Below are 20727 nucleotides of genomic sequence, written 5' to 3'. Positions count from 1 at the left end.
TTATTTTTTCTTTTGAGAAAAACCTAGATTAGATTTAGATTAGTGGATCAAGAAGAGGGAAAAAATGGTCATATAGGTTAACCAACAAGGTATCGCTGTGAAAGGAAAAACATGAGTAAGGCCTTGAGGGGGGCGACTGAGTGAGATGGACGAGGTGGGCAACGGCAAGGGAGACGAGAGGGTTGTGCAAGATGGGCGATGATAAGGGAGAACCAGAGATGAGAGAGTTAGAAAGTTGTGCTTGTGGCCTTGTGAGTGAAAGAGCTAAGAGATGAAGAGGGAGAGGTGGTTGAGTTAGGATTAGGAAAAATGAAAATAGAGAGACAGTTTAGATATTTATACTTAAGGAGTTAGGATTTAAAATTTTTTTTTTAAAATTATATATGTATACAGGTTGGGTTTGGGGCAGGTATGCATAATACCTGGACTCGACCCAAACTTGCCCCTTTGCTTCCCAGGTCCGGTAAAACCCGCCCATTATGGGCTGATCGGGTTAAGTACCCACAAGGCAGGCAAATTTTGATGAGATAAATTTAGTTGTGATTTTAAGTATATTTATATTAATGAAACATGTTTTATAAAAAAAAAAGTTGTAATAATTGTGGGGAAAATTAACAATAAGTAAAATTTTACGAGGCAAGGCAGAGCCTCGCTATGCCTCAAGGGGCAAGAATAAGGCAAGGAGTTTTCTCTGTCATACGGGACTGGACAGGAATGGGGCAAGATAAAACCATGCGAGGCGGGGTGAAGATGCCATCCTTCAACCTCGGCCCTCCCCATTGCCATCCCTAGTGCAACTAAACTACAAGATACTTGGTATTTAAAACATATTTATTACACTATTTTGGCAAGTGTTTTAACTTTTAAGTTATTGATAATGTAACAAAATTTTAACTTACTCATTTTATAAATGAATGGTTAATGTTTTAATAACTATAAGGCAAGACTTAGGTACAGTACTTAGGTGCTGTTCCTTATGTTTGTCTCCTAAGATTCTACCATGTGAATTTTTTCTCATGGGTTGAAAGTATATTTTATAGTTAAATAACCACATAGCAAAATCTTAAATAGAAAACCTAAAGAACAGCAATTAAGGTACTGTGCCTAAGTTTTGTCCATAACTATATGATAAATGTGGGGGCAGAGGGGTCAGAATATGTTCTTGGGCCTTGGGCTTGATCTAAGGATATTGACCTATTTGAGGAGGGTTTAGGGATAATAAAGATACTGGACTCAAAGGCCCACAAGCAAACTATCACAACAGAAGTTGTGTGGGAATGGTCCGAGGAGGGGCATATCCTCGGCTATACGACGTGGAGAATATACTGTTCATCATGATGTTTGTGAGGAAATTTTGGGAGGTATGGTGGATGAAGATGGATTCCGCAAAGACACATAAAAAAGGAGAAAATAATAAATATCTTAGAGAAAGCTGCTACCACTGCATTAAAGACCCTCCACCAACCTCTCTGGCCGCATTAATGGGGAAATGACCTCTGAACAGTGGTGGACAGTGTTACAGCTATTGTTTGAGGGCTTCAAGAAGACGGTGGATGGAACAAATATCTAGATTGGTGATTTGGTCCATACGTGGAAGATGGTGGGAAGAAGGAAGATAATATAAAAGGAAAAGAGTGGCATTCAAGAAGGGGGGATTTGGGAAAAAGAAAGAGAAAATCACTGTACACACCACATTCAACTATAATCTATTGTGAAAAGTAGAAAAACCAATACAAGCTATCCTCAGCTTATGTCCGAGGAGAGTTTCTGTCATATAATCATTTCATTGCACATGTATTGGCGATCCAGCCCATCATATTTGTTATCCAATATCCGTAGAACCTAGATTTCAAGCCCACGCTCTACAAGTTTCATTGTATAAGGCTTTTTGGGTCTATACCCTTCACACGGTTGGGTCTGGGTGCAAATTGTGTCCTTACAATAAAGTTACCTTATAAATTTTAGAGGATCTCAATCCCCAAAACCTAATTTGATGAACAATAATATTATGAATTTTATTTTTATATAAAAATTTACACTTTGTTTTGCGGTAGGAATGACAATATTTGATATGATATGTGAACACGACATGATTTTTTGCGGATTAGTATTTAGGGTAAATAGGTTTGTGAAAAAAATGGGTCAATACACTTTAATATGATTAATGAATTGATCAATTTTGTGTTGCCTTATTTAACCCACAATCGACCCAAAATAACTAGACTAATATAAATAATATCACTTTTCTCTAAAATAAATATGAATCTAAATATATTATTAAGTATTTACAATATTTTTAATGGTTATATTGATAAATTCTTTTTTGAAACTTTAAAGCCTCTCGGACCTTTTTACCTAAAACAAAGAAGAAGAAAAAAACTATGGTTTTACTTCTTCTTTTTTATGCTTAGATTGTGTAGTAAATGGATCAATGAGCACTTTCCATATACACATAAAAATTATAAAAATAAAAATAAAAATCACAAAGAATAACTCATTTCTCTCTCAAATTTAAAAAATATTATTTTTAAGGAAATATAATTGTATGAGTAAGATATTTTTTAAAATAAATCTTAAACTGTATTCTAATGTTACAACTCACAACCAAACTTATGAATAGGCTCATTTATTCCATTACAACATATTTTATTCCTAGTCATAAAGATTACCATTCATGTTGTGATCTTCATTCAATATACCAAAGTGCCCTTAATTAATAGATTGTTTTAGGGTTGAGAGAGTTTGACACGATTATTAAATGTGTTGGGTTAAGGTTGAGTCATGTATTAAATGTGTTGGGAGTTTTAGCATGATGTAAAATGCAATTCAGCCCCTCCTCCCCCTCCACACCAAATAAAAAGAAAAAGGGGACCATGCATATAATGTTTAGAATTGAAGACTAAGGACAACGTACAGTTTGATTCAGCATGGCGGTTTGTATACTTCCTGGTCCTCGTCCTTGATCATGTCCAGCCTTACCCTCAACCTCTTGTACGTTGACCTCTAAAATAAAAAATTAAAAAAATGGCAAATTACTGTAAACCCACTTATGGTTTGGCCCATTTGCATCTTGCCTACACATAATTTAAAACTTAACACTTTGTCCACCTAAGGTTACTTCCGTTAGTCTTCTATTATCTACTTCTATTAAAAACACTTTTTTAAGACTAAATCAAATTTAAAATGAATCAAAGAGTTAGGGTTTGAATTTTTTTACAAAAAATGATGAACATTACAAATCAAATTATTTGAAATTAAAACAAACAAATGTTGACATAGCACAACAAATTCAAGACAACACAACACAAGATTAGAGAGACGAAGAGCCCATAGACTACAATAAACACAAAAATAAAAGTTCCACCATGGGTATGGATTTGGTTTAAAACAGAAAGAGAGAGGGAAAGGGAGCAAAGCTTGAGGTCATGGGCTCGGTGTAGATCAGAGAAAGCAGAGAAGGTTTAAGAGAGAAATCTTCGGCCATGGAGATCGGCGGTTGATCAACCATGGTTTTTGGTCATGGTGGTCTTGGAGACCGGTGGTGGATGTTATGGTTATAGTGGTTTTTGAGATCGGTAGTTGATTGGCTAGTGAAGTCTTGGATCTACTCTTCTCTCTCCTTTTGTCTGTCTCTCTAAGAGTTGTTGCTTGTGTGTCTAAAAGTTTAGGATCTTTTAAATTTAAGATTAATCATGTATATAAGTGTAGTTTGTGAATGTTTTTTGAATCTGTAATTTACTTGGATTGATTGGCTCAAAATGTTCATACTAGAAGAAGTGTGTTCTTCAACCAAAGTTTTACAATTTTTTTTAAAAATTGTTTTTAGATCTTATTTCTCTTATTATTTCATGTATTATTTTATTTTAGGAGGAGAGAAACATAAAATGTGAGAAAAATACATATTTACCGTTATTTTTAATAGAGGTGGATAACAAAAGACTTACGTATGTAACATCATGTGGGCAAAGTATTAAGTTTTGAATCATATGTAGGCAAAATGCAAATGGGTCAAACCACATGTGGGTTTACTGTAATTTTCCCACAAAAAATTAAGGCAAAAATGCAAAACTAACTCTCTAACTTTTACCATTTTTCATTTCAGTCCTCCAACTTTTATTTTTGTCAATTTAGTCCTCTAACTTTCAATTTTTTTGTCAATTTAGGGCTCCGTTACAGCTCAGTTAGTGTTGCCATCAGAACCACTAAAACGACACCGTTTTGCATGTTTTTTTTTAAATTCGGAATTAAAAGAAAATAAGAAAATTCTAGAAAAAAAAAAAAGAAAAGACAAAAGAGAGAAAACATTAAAGGGAATGTCATTCCCCTTCCATTGAAATAATCCACCCAAATCAAATTTCTACTGAAATTTGGTTTTCTTTTGATTTCAAGGGAGAAAGCACACCAGGGTAGAAAGAGAAAGCAAACTCTGTGTGAGATAGAGATAGAAAGAGAGAGTCTGAAACTTTTATTAATTTTTTTTCACTGTGTGTTTTTCTTGGCTTTTGCAAGAGTCTGAAATCTGAATTGGTGATTTTTGCGGTGGAAAATTGGGAGAATCTGTAAGCTTTTGTTGATAGTTTTCTCCGGCATGGAATCGATGTTCGTCGGAATTGAGCTGTTGAGTGAGTTTGATTTGACGAGAGAAGAGTGAAAAAACTTATGGAATGAAGCAGATAAGTAAGAAGATCATCATCATCATCCATGGCGACCGGAAATGGACAACCGAAACGACGTCACAGAAGCAATAGTCTCCGAGACTCACCTGAAATAAACCAAATGATATTTGGTTTTCTTTTGATTTTAGGGGAAGGGGAATGACGACATCTTTCCCCGTAATTTTTTTCTTTAGATTTTTTTATAATTCCAAAAAAAAAAAAACACATAGGCAAAACGGCGTCGTTTTAGTGGTTCGGACGACAACACTAACTGAGCTATAACAGAGCTGTAACAAATCCTTGAATTGACAAAAAATTGAAAGTTAGAGGACTGAATTGACAAAAATAAAAGTTAAAAGACTGAAATGAAAAACGGTGAAAATTAGAGGGTTAGTTTTGCATTTTTGCCAAAAAATAAAAACAAAAACAAATCAAGAAGTTTTACACGCCCTAATTGTTTGTTGATCTTGTCTCATTTTGATTCCAAATTTAACAGTTTATTTCAATTTGAATTTAATTGAATGCATATTTGTGTGATTTTTGGGATTTGCAACTGCCATACTTTTTAATTATAAAAGCTACACCAGCTATTTGTGAGTTGTGACTTTGTTTTTGTGTAATGTCACTCCCATGGAGATTAATTTTTTTTTGTAGTTATTTAAAAAAAAAGTTTATTTATCTTTTATTTATATATTAAGAGGATTTAGAAAGTTAGTTATAACTTCAAAAAATATAAAAAATACCCATGATCTAATTAGATTATCTTTATTCTTGAAAAAATAAAAAATAGGGTTAAAATTGTAATTCAACAAAATTAAAAAAAAAAAAACAAAAAAAAATAACTGGAGAAACTTTTTCCCTAAAAATTAGTACACTCTCTATTTAAATATATGTCATGAATGTTTAATATTTTTTTTCCCTAAAAACTAGCACACACTAAACCCAGCCGTTTACTCTATTTCAAATTCTAAATTTTAATTTCTTAAAAATCCCTTCCTGTGTAACCTCGCTAACAGTGGATAAATTTAAATTGAAAAAATTACATTAAACTCAAGATAATAAAAGAGCGTCATCGCATGTGCGGAGCGCATGTAATGAAACTAGTTATATAATATTGTGATAAGTTTAATTTGAATTGGAGGTTCTTTTTCTTATTCTTTTTCTTTTTGTGGTAAAAATGATTCATAAATGGAGAAAAAAAAGGCCGTGGATCATAACAAAGTCTGTTACAAAATAGCCCAGATGAAGTTGGGAATCTCACTAAACATTTTTTAACTTTTAGAAAATTATAATACTAGTACTTACATAAGTATTAAGAACAAGATCTATTAGGGCATGCACAATGGTTTATGCCATCCTATCCTATTTTACCATCCTAAAAAGTCACTTTATCAATTATATAATATCATTTTACAATTCATTCATCATCCCAACTTTTATTTGACCATACTACACATTAAAATAATATAAAATAAAATAAAAATAATATAAATATATTTCTCACTTCTCTCTTCGATCTCTATTTCTCTTTCTCTTTCAACCAACCACCACCACCACCGTCCAGCTTCTCAGTCACACCACCCACCTCCGTTGAGCAAAATCCATAGCAAAATCTAGCCAAAATCAAAATCCACCACCCTAAAGCAACACCACCACCATCAAACCAAAACCAAACGATCAAACCCAAACAAAAAACAAACGATCAAACCCATTCAAAAAAAAATCACCATCGGAGCCACCACCCTAAAGCAAAAAACCAAACAATCAAACCAAAAGCAAAACCAAAAGCAAACCCATTATAAAAAAAATCACCATCGAAGCTATCGATGATCAACCCAACCGATCCACCCACCAATCAACAGATCCGTCAATTCAAACCCACCATCAACCAATCCCAGCCCATCGATCCAAACCCAGCCCGCCGATCCACGCCTATCCAACCTCCAAAATCCAAAACCCAGCACCGGTGCAAGCTTTAAATTAGAGAGATGTGAGAGAGGGAGTAAGGAGGGAGGAGCTGTTGCGAGTAAGGGTGTTCTCTAAACCGCATAAATTGCACAAACCGCACCAAAACTGTCCGCAAAATGGCATAATCGCACTACACCGCAAGTCATAATGCACTGCACCGCACCACAACGCATAATGCAATGTGGTTTGCGGTTTTATAATAAGAAAACTGCACAAACCGCATCGCACTGCACCCTCTCTATATATTAATATATTAAATTATTTTTAATATTAAATATATCATTAATAGTTTAATAACCCTAGTTTTTCAAAAAAAAAAAAAAGTTTAATAATTCTAGCAAGTGTTGATTAGGAAAGCCAGCCCAAAATAAAGAAAAACTAGCTCAATTGTTTAAAACTTGGACAAAAACAAAGGGAAAAATTAGTTTTGGGCTGGGTAGAAAAAGCCCAAATTTTGAAAAATATACCAACTTCAAATCATTCAAACAGCATCTTATACATCGTACCGCATATGTGACCGCAAAAATAAGGTGTGGTGCGATTATGGTTTTGACTAAACTTTAAACCGCATGACACTACACCGCACCGCATATGTGACCGCAAAAATAAGGTGCGGTGCAGTTATGATTTTAGTTAGACCACACTGCAAAGTGCGGTGCTAAAAATGGCTCAAAACAGCACCGCGACCACCCCTAGTTGTGAAGATAGAGAGAGAAAGTGAGAGTCAGAATGTGAGAGAAAGAGATAAGAGACTGTGGAGAGAGAAAGGTTTACACATAAAATATTACGCTCCGTTTGTTTTGGCGTAAAATATTTTCAGAAAAATATTTTCTCATTTTATCGTGTTTTGTTTTGCAGTAAAATATTTAATCAAAAGTAAAATATTTTCAATCAATCAAATTAACTATGCAATTTTATGTAATACATTTTACACTTAAAATTTTGGTAAAATATTTTACATTTGTTCTCAAGCTCTCACCCTGATACTCTCACTCTCCCTAATACGTCAGTCCCTCTCACGCTCTCTCCCTTCTCATTCTCAAGTTCTCCCTCTCCACAAACTAGAGCCACCAAGTTACTCTCAAGTTCATCGACACCGCTCGTCTTCGATGGGTCTCATCGCCTACTCCACCTATGCCATCGTCAACTCTACACCTCCACCCACCGATTCTTGGTTCAACCACTCAAATCCACCGATTCTGTTTTTGGTTCGACCATACACCGGCTCTATCTCCACCAATTGTTTTATCCTACATCGTACCGGATCTACCTCCACCTTCGTCAATTCACCCATCGATTCTCAGATTTGGTTTTTTTTACCACTGCATGGGTTTATTGATTTCGGCTTTTTGGCTGGTTTATGGTTTTGGTGGGTGGTGGGGTTTTTGAGTTACGATGGGTGGCTAGAATAGTTTGTGGGTCCATTGATGGCTGAGTTGTTGGGTGGCCTTAATGGAAGGCTCAGGATGGGTAAAAGATTTTCAGATAGAGGGGTTCCATAGTACAAAACGGTCTTTTTTCTAAAAGGCAGAATAAGCCATTGGCACAACCAATTAACTTAAATTGATGGATAGCACAACTCCTTAGTGGGAGGTCAAATTATTGAAATTGTTCGAATGAATCATTGGTATCGTCAATTACTTTGTAGTGCTCTATATGAGGTGTAAAATCACAATGCCTAACAATCAATTTATTGGGTGTATCTGAAAGTGAATGGGTGAGTTGGGAATTGATAAAGGAAGAGCTTCTGTGGATTTGATGGTGGTTTGGGTGGTTGCTGGAGTGGCAGTGAGTTGGTTTTTGCCAAACCAGGTGGTGGTTGTGAGATCGTAAAATTCTTTCATTTTGCTAAAATGTACTTTTTTGTTGTTGTTGTATTTACAAGAATGCAATCTAAACACGGTAAAATGAAAATATTTTGCATGTAAAATATTTTACCTTTGCAAATGTTTTACATTGAAACAAACGGAGTGTTAATATATCTTTTACCATTGAACTACAATGTGATTCTACATTTAGAACCGTAGTGTAGAACAATTGTATTTTTTTTTTTTTTTTTGTAATAGTTACATTTTAGTATTTTACAACAACTAATAGAGTGAGCATTTTGAGCTTGAATGGTAAAACAGGCTTATATTTGGCATTTGGCCTCTCCGTTGCTGATGCTCTTAGACGATGGATCTCATAGATGTTTAAAAGATATTGTTTGCTAATAGATTTAGATTAAAAAGCCTAGATTGACCCAATCTTGACAAATTGAATTTTTAAGATATCTATATACGTTTGGTTCAAAATGAAAAGCCAGGCCAGCAATGCCATTTCATCATCGATTCTCATTTATCTCAATAAAACGAATCACAACCGTCTATAACACTACCAATCCACGGGTCAATATCGCTTCTCTACCGCGCCACTCTTTTTCATCACCCCGCTCTAAAAAAAAAAATTTGAATAGTCATTTCCTCATCCGTCATAATATCTAAACCCACCAATAACAACAAAACAAACTCTGCCACGTCATCGATCCGCGATCCGCGTGAAACCTCCAAAATCAACCACAGCCGTCGATAACACCAAAACAAACAAACGGCCAAGATCACACCCCATCCCCAAAATTTCAAAACTCCCTTTTCTATAAATTCCCTCCTATCTCCTATCCATTCTCACTCGCTCAATTAATCTTCTCAAACCCTAGCTAATCAACTTCATCAAATTCTCAAACCCTAGCTTTTCTTCAATGGCTCGTACCAAGCAAACCGCTCGCAAATCCACCGGCGGAAAGGCACCGAGGAAGCAATTGGCCACCAAGGCTGCTCGGAAATCTGCTCCGGCCACCGGAGGAGTGAAGAAGCCCCACAGGTTCAGGCCAGGAACCGTGGCTCTCCGTGAGATCCGAAAGTACCAGAAGAGCACTGAGCTCTTGATCCGAAAGCTCCCATTCCAGCGCTTGGTTCGTGAAATCGCTCAGGATTTCAAGACCGATCTCCGATTCCAGAGCTCCGCCGTGGCTGCGCTACAAGAGGCCGCGGAGGCTTACCTTGTGGGACTCTTTGAGGACACCAATCTCTGCGCTATTCACGCTAAGAGAGTCACCATCATGCCTAAGGATATTCAGCTCGCTAGGAGGATCAGGGGTGAGCGTGCTTAGATAGAAGGGTCTTGTGTAGATAAAGAAATTTGGGCAGATCTATGTGTTTCAGGGTGTTTTTTTTTCTTCTTCTTCCATGTTATGGCTTTTGCTTGGTTGTTAGGTTTAGATTGTTTTATCTTTTATCTCTGTTTAAAGCTGTAGTTTAAGCTTTCAATGTAGTAGTGTAGTCATTTGCACTAATGGAAATTAATTGCTTCTGTCTAATATTGGATCCTTTGAATTTGCACTAATTGGTACTTGGTGTTTTGGCATTGCTTTTTGGCTAAATTAATGCGTTTGATTTCGCAGTTTGGTGATGGTTGAGCTTGTTTTGTTTTCTATAGCTATCATCATTCTGATATTTTAGATTGTATTGAAACCTTTAATACCGTGCTCTGTGAAATACTATTGGCTACATTTCTCTTCCAATTTGCTGAAAAACTCTGCATATGATTAGTATGGAAAGATACAATACAACTGAACAAGTGAAATGTGTTATGTTGGTATTTGAATTGACAAGTTCATCTGGATGCGCGAGACTGTGTCTGGAAAGATTTGTAGGATTCTTCTTTGTCTTCTGCTTCATTGAACCATTGGCAACAGTTTGGAAGATGCAATTGCAAAGTAGATGAGTAGTTTATACTATCTTATGGGAAGCATGAACATGTAAATGGACAAGGGTAGTCCTTTGGGTTTTATCATTTCTAACCTCTTAAGCTTTATTTTTTCTCAATTAATAGTTTGTTTGGATAGAGGGAAAGTAGAGTAGAGTTGGTTTAAAATAGATTAATTTTAGATTAAATTTGCTCTATTTTATTCTTTTATTTTTTTCAATTCAAACAGGTCATAAGTTTTCTATTAACCATTCGTTAGTTACTGCCGTTATTATTTTTTGTTACTCTTTTATCAGTTTTCACCTACAGCTGTTTCTAAAAATAAAATAAAAAACTGTGCACCTACAACTTCTGCATCAACTTGGTTCTATGTCTAAGCCTAAATTGGGTCCAATTTTTATATAGTAAGAAAACAACCAAACCCACTTTGTCGGCTTTGAAAACCTTGCTAGCACTTATCATTAACCCACCAAAAAAAAAAAAAAAAAAAACTGTGCACCTACAACTTCTGCATCAACTTGGTTCTATGTCTAAGCCTAAATTGGGTCCAATTTTTATATAGTAAGAAAACAACCAAACCCACTTTGTCGGCTTTGAAAACCTTGCTAGCACTTATCATTAACCCACCAAAAAATTTCATACCCACAAGAAAACCCAACTCCCTAAGCCAAATTGAAAACCCAGTCGCCATTATCAAAGTATCAAACCACCTAAACCAACACCCATCACACACCACTGTCACTGATCCTCGAGGAGAGAAAAAAGAAAACCACAGTTGTCCATCATAACCTCTTGGTCCACAAATCCTACAACAACCATAATTAATAAAGTAGCTCCACTCTGCAATAGAACAATGCCACAGAGGCAAGCATCCATCGCAGGCCCAGCTGGTGCTGCCATTCATCTAATCTGTTTCTCCAGCTACGGTTCCACCTCTCTGCTCCCTCTTTCCACCCCTCGATCTCCCTTCTCCCTCTTTTCCCCTCTTTATCTCTCTTTCTCTCCCTTTCCCCCTCTTTCTCCCTCTCAGTCTCAGTATCAGGTAGGGATTGATTGTTCTCCAAATACAACGCTTTTCCTTTAGCTTATTTCTCATTTTTTTTTAAAAAAATTTAAAATTAACATTTTCTTGACATTAATAAATTAATAATAATTAAAATTTTAAATTAAAAAATACAAAATAGTGTCGATTTGCTACAGATTACAACAACAATTAACGGATTGTTAACAAATGACTTAATTGAGATAAAAATAAAACTTAGATGATTGAAATGGAAAAACCTAAACTTAGAAGATTGAAATGAAAAATAGTGAAACTTAGAGGGTGAGATTTGTATTTTGGCCGTTTTAAAAAATTAATGAACCAATTACTTTACTTCTTGGTGCTTTATTTGCATTAATTTAGAATTTTCCCATGAATTGCATTCCTTTAAATTGTTTTTATTTATTTTTTGAGAATAAAAAATTCTTTTTATTTAAGTTTCAACTTCAACAAAGTTTGTATGTTCTAGTTAGCTCAACTGGTAAAATTTATAAAAAATTTGGAGTTCAATTTTCGCCTACACCAAAAATCGATTGAATGTCTTGGTCTAGTGATAATGAGCACAAATATTAGAAGCGGAACCTATAGGTTGAAACTCTATACAACCAAAAAAAAAAAAAAAATCAACAAAGTTTGCATTTATATTAAATTATTAGTTCATTGAATTGGACAATTAGCCAATGGAGTAAATGCATATATTAATAATTTATAGTTGTGAATTAATCATGTACATTATATTAAAAAAGAAAAGTTTATGAATGCCTAAGGACACTAGTTTATGAAATATTTTAAGAAACTTTTATGGAAAAAGAAAAAAATAACTAATTTTTTAAACATTTTTATACTATTTATCATGAAAGTGGTATTAAAATCTTTTTAAAATAATTCATTAATAAATATTTTATGGGCGCTAGTTAACAGGACCTTCAAATAATTTATATATGATTATTTTTATGAATTTTATATAAGAAACTATGTTTATTAGGAGTAATAATAATAATAATAATAATAATAATAATAATAATAATAATAGTAGTAGTAGTAGTAGTAGATTTAGAATATGACATTCTTTCTAATGTTTAGTTGTTTTAAATAACAATTGGCACAAAGCCATAAAATTATAATATTTGTGAATTCACTAAAATTAATGTTAAGCATTTAAGTTTTCCAACTCATTTTAGTAATATATATATATATATATATATATATATATATATATATATATATATATGTATGTATGTATGTATGTATGTATAGAATCAACATTATAATATTTACCATGTGTGTGTGTGTTTCTCAAAAAAAAGAAAAAGAATGGGTAATTGTCGTACATTGCTTAAGAGAATGTGTTGTGTGCAGTATAACTTGCTCCACATTCCCTTAAAATTACCAAAGTTTTTGAGTGGAGTTTGTGGTGTGCCTTTGTGTTAGAGTCCATTTCCCTCTCCCTTGTGTGTGTGTGTGTGTGTTTCTCAAAAAAAGAAAGAAAAGAATGGATAATTGTCCCACATTGCTTAAGAGAGTGTATTATGCGTAGTATAACATGCCCCACACTCCCTTAAAAGTTACCGTATATTTTGAGTGGAGTTTTTGGTGTGCCTTTGTGTTAGAACCCATTTCCCTCACCTTTGTGTGTGTGTGTGTGTGTGTGTTTGTTTCTAAAAAAAAATATTATAATATCTATCAAAGAAGTCAATACCGTACCGGTATCGGCCGTACTGAGGAAATATACCATATCGGGCATTAAACTGGTACTGATACTCCTCTAAAATATAATATTTATCAAGGAAGTCAATATCATATCGGTATCAGCCGTATTGAGAAAATATACCATATCGGGCATTAAACTGGTACTAATACTCCTCTAAAATGTACTGAAAAAAATACCGGGTTGTACGCCAAACCGAAATAACCTTGGGTATGAAATTGACTCATTTGGTATTTATTGATTTATTTTGGCGTGCCTTATGTTAGAACCCCTTTTTCTCTTACTTGTGTGTGTTTTTTCAATAAAAAAGGGTAATTGTTCCACATTGTTTAAGAATGTTGTGTGTAGCACCCGCTCTTAAAATTTACCATGGCTTTTGAGTAGAATTTGTGGTGTGCCTTTTAGGGCTGTAAACGAGCCGAGCTTTGTCAAGTAGTGTATGTTCAAACTTGACTCGTCAGGAAAAATCAAAAGCTTGAGCTTGGCTTGAGCTTGTGACAAGTCTAAAAGTAGTGTTTGAGCTTGAGTTCGTGGGAAAGCCAAAAATCTTGAGCTTGGCTCGGCTTGGCTTGGCTTGACTTGATTAATTAGTCAAGTCAAACTCAAGCTTAATATCAAGCTTAAACTCAAGCTTAAACTCAAGCTTAGGTCAAGTTTTTGAGTTTGAGATCTAAGAAAATTACATTATTAAATGCGTAAATCTCTAAAATTAAGAAAAAAAGAAAAAGAAAATAGTATACTCATTTTATCATGCATCTAGTCCTACTTATGATTAGCCATTATTCAAATTAATAATTTACATAATTAAATTCATTCATTTATCATTCCTTGTTTACAGCTTTAACAATTATTCAAAATACAATTTTTACAATCACGTTAGATGATAAAGAACAAGAAAAATACCTGTTTGTAACTATTATGAATGAGAAAATACTAACATTTTTCATAATTTTACTTTGGATGATTGATAGGGAAGGATCATATGTGGCTTACTTAATTAATTATTATTTTTTAATTAATTATTTATTTTTAAATATAACTATAGTCTAAAGTGGTTCTTGATCAGTTTAAAGGAAGTAAAAAATTAAGGTAATATAGGTAGTGGTCTTATGTTAGCAATGTTATTATTATGATATGTGTAATGAGCATATTTAGCTAACACATATAAACTTATAAATGAGTCTATGCTTGAATTGTTGTGTATCAAGCCTAATAGCTCACGAGCTTGTCCTTGAACAATTTTTTTGCTTAGGCTTGGCTTGTTTATTAAACGAGCTTAAAACTAAGGCTCAAACTTGGTTTATTTATAAACAAATAAACATGAACAAGTGTTTTATCGAGCCGAGCCCGAGTTGTTCATGATCGGCTTGGTTCATTTATAGCCCTATGCCTTTATATTAGAACCATTTTTCCTCTCCCTTGTGTGTGTGTGTTTGTTTCTAAAAAAAAATTACAAATAAAATAAATACATTTATTTTCTTATATGAATTATTTTAAGTGGCGCAATAATTATATAAATATAATGAAAATTTTATATTATATTCCTAAATTTATATGAGCAGAAGTTGATTTGAATATTATATTATTGTTCAAATTTAGTTACTTTTGCAATAAATGAAACAAAACCCCAAGAAAAGAAAGGAAAAAAAATTAATAACACACAATTAGTAATCTAAAAAATAATTAAAGAATATTTACATTTTTTTTTTAATAAAACGTTATTTGCATTCTTAAGTAGATATGATACATGTCTATTTATATCAATCACAAATATATCATACAATTTTTCAATTTATAAACACATATAGTATGATCAAATAGCTACACCACTCCTATTGTCTTTCTATTTTGTTTTTAAATAGAACACTAAAGATTATAATTTTTTACAAAAAAAAACTTGTTGAAATATTGGAGGAAACTAATATAAAGTTAGTAAAATACTTGATCCAACTATAGTGGCACCAAGTGAGTATTTTTCTTATTACTATTTGCATAATTGTGCAAATAAAAAATAACTCAATTTTCCATTGCAATCAATCGAATACACTGTCATTAATTTATAAGATAATTTATTCTAACTACAGCATTCAAGTGTCAAAAAATTTAAAGGAGTTTCAAAAAATTTAGAGAGGTAATTGCAGTAAATCCACATGTAGTTTGGCCGAAAATTACTTTGCCTACTTTGGTTTGAAAAGTGTCACTTTGCCCACCTGAAGTTTCACTTAGTTTATCTCCCGTAATGCACCTCTATTAAAAATAAGAGTAAATATGTATTTCTGCTTCCATTTTATGTCTCTCTTCTCTCAAAAAAAAAAAAAATACAGAACAAGATAAAAAATTTGAAAAACTAAACTTCAGGACCTCCACCCAAAAAAATATAATAATGAACTTACAAGTTTGAACACTAGTTCAATCTTCTACTTTACCTCTTCAACCATTGGTGTGAATGCAGAGGTTCCGTTTGCCATTACTATCACTTTGGGTTTTAGTAAAAAAGTGTGAAAAAGTTTCTGAAGTTGAAGTATTTGGTGATTCGAAGAGTAATGAATTTCTGGGAAGGGGACGAAACTGTTGGGGTGGTTATAATTTGTAAATAATACAATTTGCATCTTTTTGTGTTTTTTATTTGACATAGCATATATTGTAGTCGTAATCGTAATACTTCTCTTATCATGCTTATTCTAAGTATACAGTCTCTCAAAGGAATGAATAATAAAACAACACTTTTTGAACATGGATTTTCAAATGTTAATTTTATCTCTCTTTTTCTTTGCTCAAACACCCCAAAGGCCCAAATCCAACCCTCTCACCTTCTTTGCTCAAACTCCCAAGATGCACAATCAATGAAAACTTCCTGGATCATTTACAAAAGTTTGTTTGCTTGTACAATTTTTATTGCCTCTTTGCATTCATCAATATATGTGGTGGTAATGGCTATGACACAGTGGGTTATGAGACAATGGCAATGAAATAGTGAGTTTCTTTGTTTGACGAGTTTTTTTTTTTTTTTTCCCTGGGTTTGAGTCAATTGTGTTCAAGTCTCTTTTTTATCTTTCTCTGTGGGTTTGATGGTGGCTGAACCATTTTGTTTCTTGGGAAAATTTGGTGTTTCATGAGGGTGATTGTTTTGGTTGCATGTTCATAATTTGGTTGTACGATTGTCTTGGTTGGATGTTCTTTATTTTATAGAACCCTCACTTTTTGATTTTGTTTGTACCTATGTATGTGTATATATATATATTTTAGGAGAGAGACATAAAATGGGAGCAAAAATACATATTTACCTCTATTTTTAACAGAGGTAGGTTACAAGAGACAAACTCAATAAATCTCAAGTGGGCAAAGTGACACTTTTCAAACTACGAGTATGCAAAATGATTTCAGGTTAAACCACATGTGTGTTTATTGCAATTACCCCATATATAAAACTCCATGTTAATTAAAAGTCTCAATATACACAAGAGTTTGTGATTTAATAAAGTAAAAATTATGCACTTTTATGATTTAATAATTACAAATTAAACATTCATGCTAGTACATGTGTATATATTATAAATCATAAAATTAATATATATTGACATGTTATTAATTAATTATTAAAATAATTAATTCAATTTAAATACAACTTTATTAAAGTATCAAGTTACAGCTAATTATTCAGATAGTTATTGTAAGGACGCAATTCGTGTCTAGGCCCAACAAGAAGGAGGTATAAGTCCAAAGTGCCCAATACAATAAATTTATAGAGTGTGAGTCAGAAATTTTGATTCTAATGAGCTTAAACAGTAACAACAATGGCCCAAGGTTACGAAATGATAAAAACAATGGCCCAAGGTTACGAAATGATAAGGATGAACAAGTTTATAAGATGAAACTTATCCTCGGACTCAAGCCGAGAACCAAGTGCTTATATTTCTCTTCACTTAAAGATTAATTAACAATATTCAGTTTACAGTGTTTTTCTTTTTCTTTCTCAATCCCCTCTTCTTCGGGGCCTAATTCCTTCTTATACTCCACCTCGCCCCTCATTTTTACTCTCCACATGTAAGTCCAGACTGCTAACGTTGATACTTGTCCCATCCACCCATTCCGAAAGTCTTTGGGTAATAGTTGTAAGACTGAGATTCACTGTTCAGATATCACTTCCTTAATAATGCGGCCAGAGACTTAGGTATAGAGCATTCAATGCGGTGGTAGCAGCTTTCTCTAAGACATTTCCCAACTGTTCTTGCTCTCTGTGCCCCCAGAAACATATTTTCATCTTCAAATAACGCTTGGGTCTCCAAATCTGACATCCTTATCGTTACTAATCCGTCCTCGGATGAGTAATGATCCTTAAACAAAGCCCATGGACCGAAAGCACCTGTTGGGCCTTTTACCCCCACAGAAACCCCTTAAAACTCCACTTTTCTCTTCCATCTGAGGAGAAAATTGGGGTTTTGATCTAGCACAACAGCTCCTACACGCTTCTTTGACCTTCACACGTGAGAACTTCATTCCCTACCCTTGTAACTATTCTGACGCTTCGTAGCTCGTGATGGCTCATTAAATGCTCCAGGTGGCGCCCTGTCTTCTACATTCAATGGTGAGATGCCAATTCTATGGTTCAGAGTGTTTCCTTGAATTTTGAGTGGGATAACTCCCACTCGATCCTGTCTTTCATATAAATTGCCTGGGAGATCACAATTTTCTCATTATTTCATAAACTAGTTAGCTCTTAAGAATCCTTCACTTTTCTAACTCCCAAGAAGTTTCTGAAGAGTCATCTATTCTTTTTCCAGTAAGTTTTCACGCTCCCACATTTTTTTCTTCTCGGCCCCATAATCTTAACCCTTTTTTCTAAATCTTCATTTTTGTTTTGTCCAAATGGGTAGATTGAAAGGTTTAGTAGACACTCCCGCCAGTATATAGGGCTTCCGAACCAAATACCACATCCCCCAAGGAGTTGGTTTGAGGTACCGTGCCCCAAACCAGATATATACTGATAGGCAAGAAGAGGAGGTCGTCATTCCCATAATCACATTCATAGAAAGGGGAATGACACTCCCTATGGGGAACGTAACCCGAGACTATCTGTTAAACCATAGGTTATGCCCTCACCAATGTGCGCCCAATGTGTTTAGAATTTTAGGTTGTGTTGGCGCTCTCAATGAGCAGATGGGTGTGAGACTTACATGGCACGACGTTGTCCATATGTATGAGTGTCGCTCACTTGCTGACTCGGGTTACTACCTCAACTCTAGGTCTAGCGTTGTCAGGCTCATATCGTATCTTCCTAAGTCCAACAAGGGCATGAAAGATGACTATCTCATCGCCTCTGGGGAGTGGCACGACGGCCTTCACTACCCAGTTGAGGAGGGAAAACCAAGTGTGATTCCATAGGATTAGGCTCTTTAGTATGGGATTTAGCTCTATTAACCTTATTATTCATCTCTTGTTTTATGTTCATTTCCTTTTGGTATCGGATTTCATTGTTCTGACCTTGATTTGATCCTCGAATGTTTTTGCAGATAAGCGACACGTGTCACCCCGCTTAAGCTTAACAAACATCAAAGACCTTAACAGAGTTTTAAGGTCCGAGGTATTTGTGAGTGAAGACTGGCAGCTGAGGGCAGTCCATCTCATCTTAGGCTTTGAGCTACTATCAACCATCTTCCAAGACGTAGGTAATGCCATAATAGAGGGCAACCGTAGGCGCCAAAGAATACACGTCTCCAAATCAGGATTTCTCGCCTGACAAGACTTGGCTGATGAATTTTCTGTCATTCTTCTTGCACGCCCAATAGCAGCAGTTCCCCCTCCTACACACCCTGAAGCAGCAGCTTCCCGAGAGGAATCTATCTCCTTACGCTTATCTCTCGAGGAGGAAATAGACCAATTTCGACTTGAGGAAGTAGAGAAAACGCCAGAAGGCCCCGTTGTCTACCTTTTGGATGAAGAAAGCGAATCAGATAAAAGTTTGGGTATTAGATATCCCGATTTCATAGTTGCCCATGTAGATAGCAGCGCCGAGGAAGAGGAAGAAAATATGTCTCTGCAAAAAGGGAGAGGCTTGAAGGCTATTCTTGCTGACAGGGGTAAGCAAACTACGAAGGGCGCTTCGGGGTCTCAGCCCCCTACCAATCCCCCACCCCCTCCTCCTCCTCCAGGTAACTTGCTTCCCATACCCAACCTTAAAATGAAAAGACAAGATGAGGTTGAGGAGGGGGGGCTGGCTCGACAAAAAGGGCCTAAACAACAGAAAATAACTAAAGGCCAGACGTGAGCTTCTTCTATTGTTCCCTAAAGAAGTTGCAAGAAGATGTACCTGAAAAATTTTCTACTTTGGTACTAAATTTCTACTTATAAATAAAAACAAATATGGAAAACAGTCCATATCTTTTAAAAGCAGCATCAAAAGCCTTACACACCCACCAATGAGTAAGTTTTGCGGCTTTTAATCACTCCAAATCTAAAGTCTTACACTCCAAATCTAAATCTAAAATTCAGTATTAGAGTAGCAGATTCTTCAGGTACATCTTCCAGCAACAATGTGCAAAATAAGAGTTAAACAACTTTTTTAAAAAAAGACAGAAAAACAAAATGAAATTCACCATGAAAAAATATACACAATATATTCTTCCATGTCAGACCAAGGCTACCTATTTTTGTTGGGTCTTCATAATATACAAAATAATCCTTTCTCATGTTACAAAAAATCAATCTTACTTTTTTTTTTTTTCAAAATTATATTTTTATTTCTCCAACTCTTTCAAAATTATATACTTAAAGATTGCTTGACAATTCCCATATCACTAAACAGCCTTCAAAAATAAATTCCAGCTCAAAAAACTGTTTCTATTAAGAGAATAACATTATAGAAATAAAAATTTCTTCTTCTTTTTTCTTCAACTTTCTAAGCAGCCAAATAGATCACTCGAATCAAAACCAGTCAAATCTAAGCAAATTTCATTTCAACTACATCCACATAATTAACAAAAAACAGTTCATTCAACCTAAACAGATCTCAACAGATCAAAACCACACAATAAAAATCCAATACACATGAGCTAAAGTCACAAACTTTGAATTATCACTCAGATCCAAACACGCCGCAACCAAATTGAATACTTATAAAAATTAATAAAAAAAAATAAAAAAAAGTGAATACCTTGCTTGTGACCAGCGCCTTTGTCAACGGTGTGGCATTGAGCACACTTGGTTTTGAAGATCTTCTCTTTGACCTTTGGATCGCTAGGTAGAGCTTCAGAAAAACGCCATTTCTCTCTCTCTCTCTCTCTTTTCGGTTCTTCTACTAGAGGCTGAGAAAGTTGAAGTGAAAAGGATGTGGCGTTTGGTACGAGGAATCCACATTACTCTTGGCATCTAGATTCGTAGGAATCACATTCCTAAGAATGTAGTTATTCCTATGTTTGGTTTCATTGGGAATATCTTAAGATTCTTAGGAATGTGAGATGATAACGCTTGGTTTATTCCCAGGAATCTTAAATGAATTATTTATTTTTCCTATTCTATCCTTAGATTTGAATGTGAACTACCAAGTTCTTTAAAAAAAAAAATCTTCCTCTAAATAAATAATGAAAAACCAAATATAAACTATTAATTATGAA

General features: G+C 34.5%; 1 protein-coding gene and 1 pseudogene across 1 annotated transcript; both read left to right on the top strand.

Annotated features, from left to right (window-relative positions):
• Window positions 1–20727, top strand: part of LOC142635236 (DNA (cytosine-5)-methyltransferase CMT3-like) — a 101981-nt pseudogene that overhangs the window by 44012 nt on the left and 37242 nt on the right.
• LOC142636924 (histone H3.2) lies at window positions 9282–9978 on the top strand. Its single transcript, XM_075811218.1, has one exon. The coding sequence runs from the start codon at window positions 9361–9363 to the stop codon at window positions 9769–9771; it is 411 nt and encodes a 136-aa protein (XP_075667333.1). The 5' UTR covers window positions 9282–9360; the 3' UTR covers window positions 9772–9978.

This window comes from Castanea sativa, chromosome 5 (assembly GCF_040712315.1).
Source record: "Castanea sativa cultivar Marrone di Chiusa Pesio chromosome 5, ASM4071231v1".
Classification (NCBI taxonomy): domain Eukaryota; kingdom Viridiplantae; phylum Streptophyta; class Magnoliopsida; order Fagales; family Fagaceae; genus Castanea; species Castanea sativa.
Note: the sequence above shows the minus strand (reverse complement) of the source record. Positions and strands in the feature narration are given on the sequence as shown.

Excerpts from the sequence above, each read along its gene's own strand:
- LOC142636924 (XM_075811218.1), top strand. The coding sequence starts at position 9,361 with ATGGCTCGTACCAAGCAAACCGCTCGCAAATCCACCGGCGGAAAGGCA.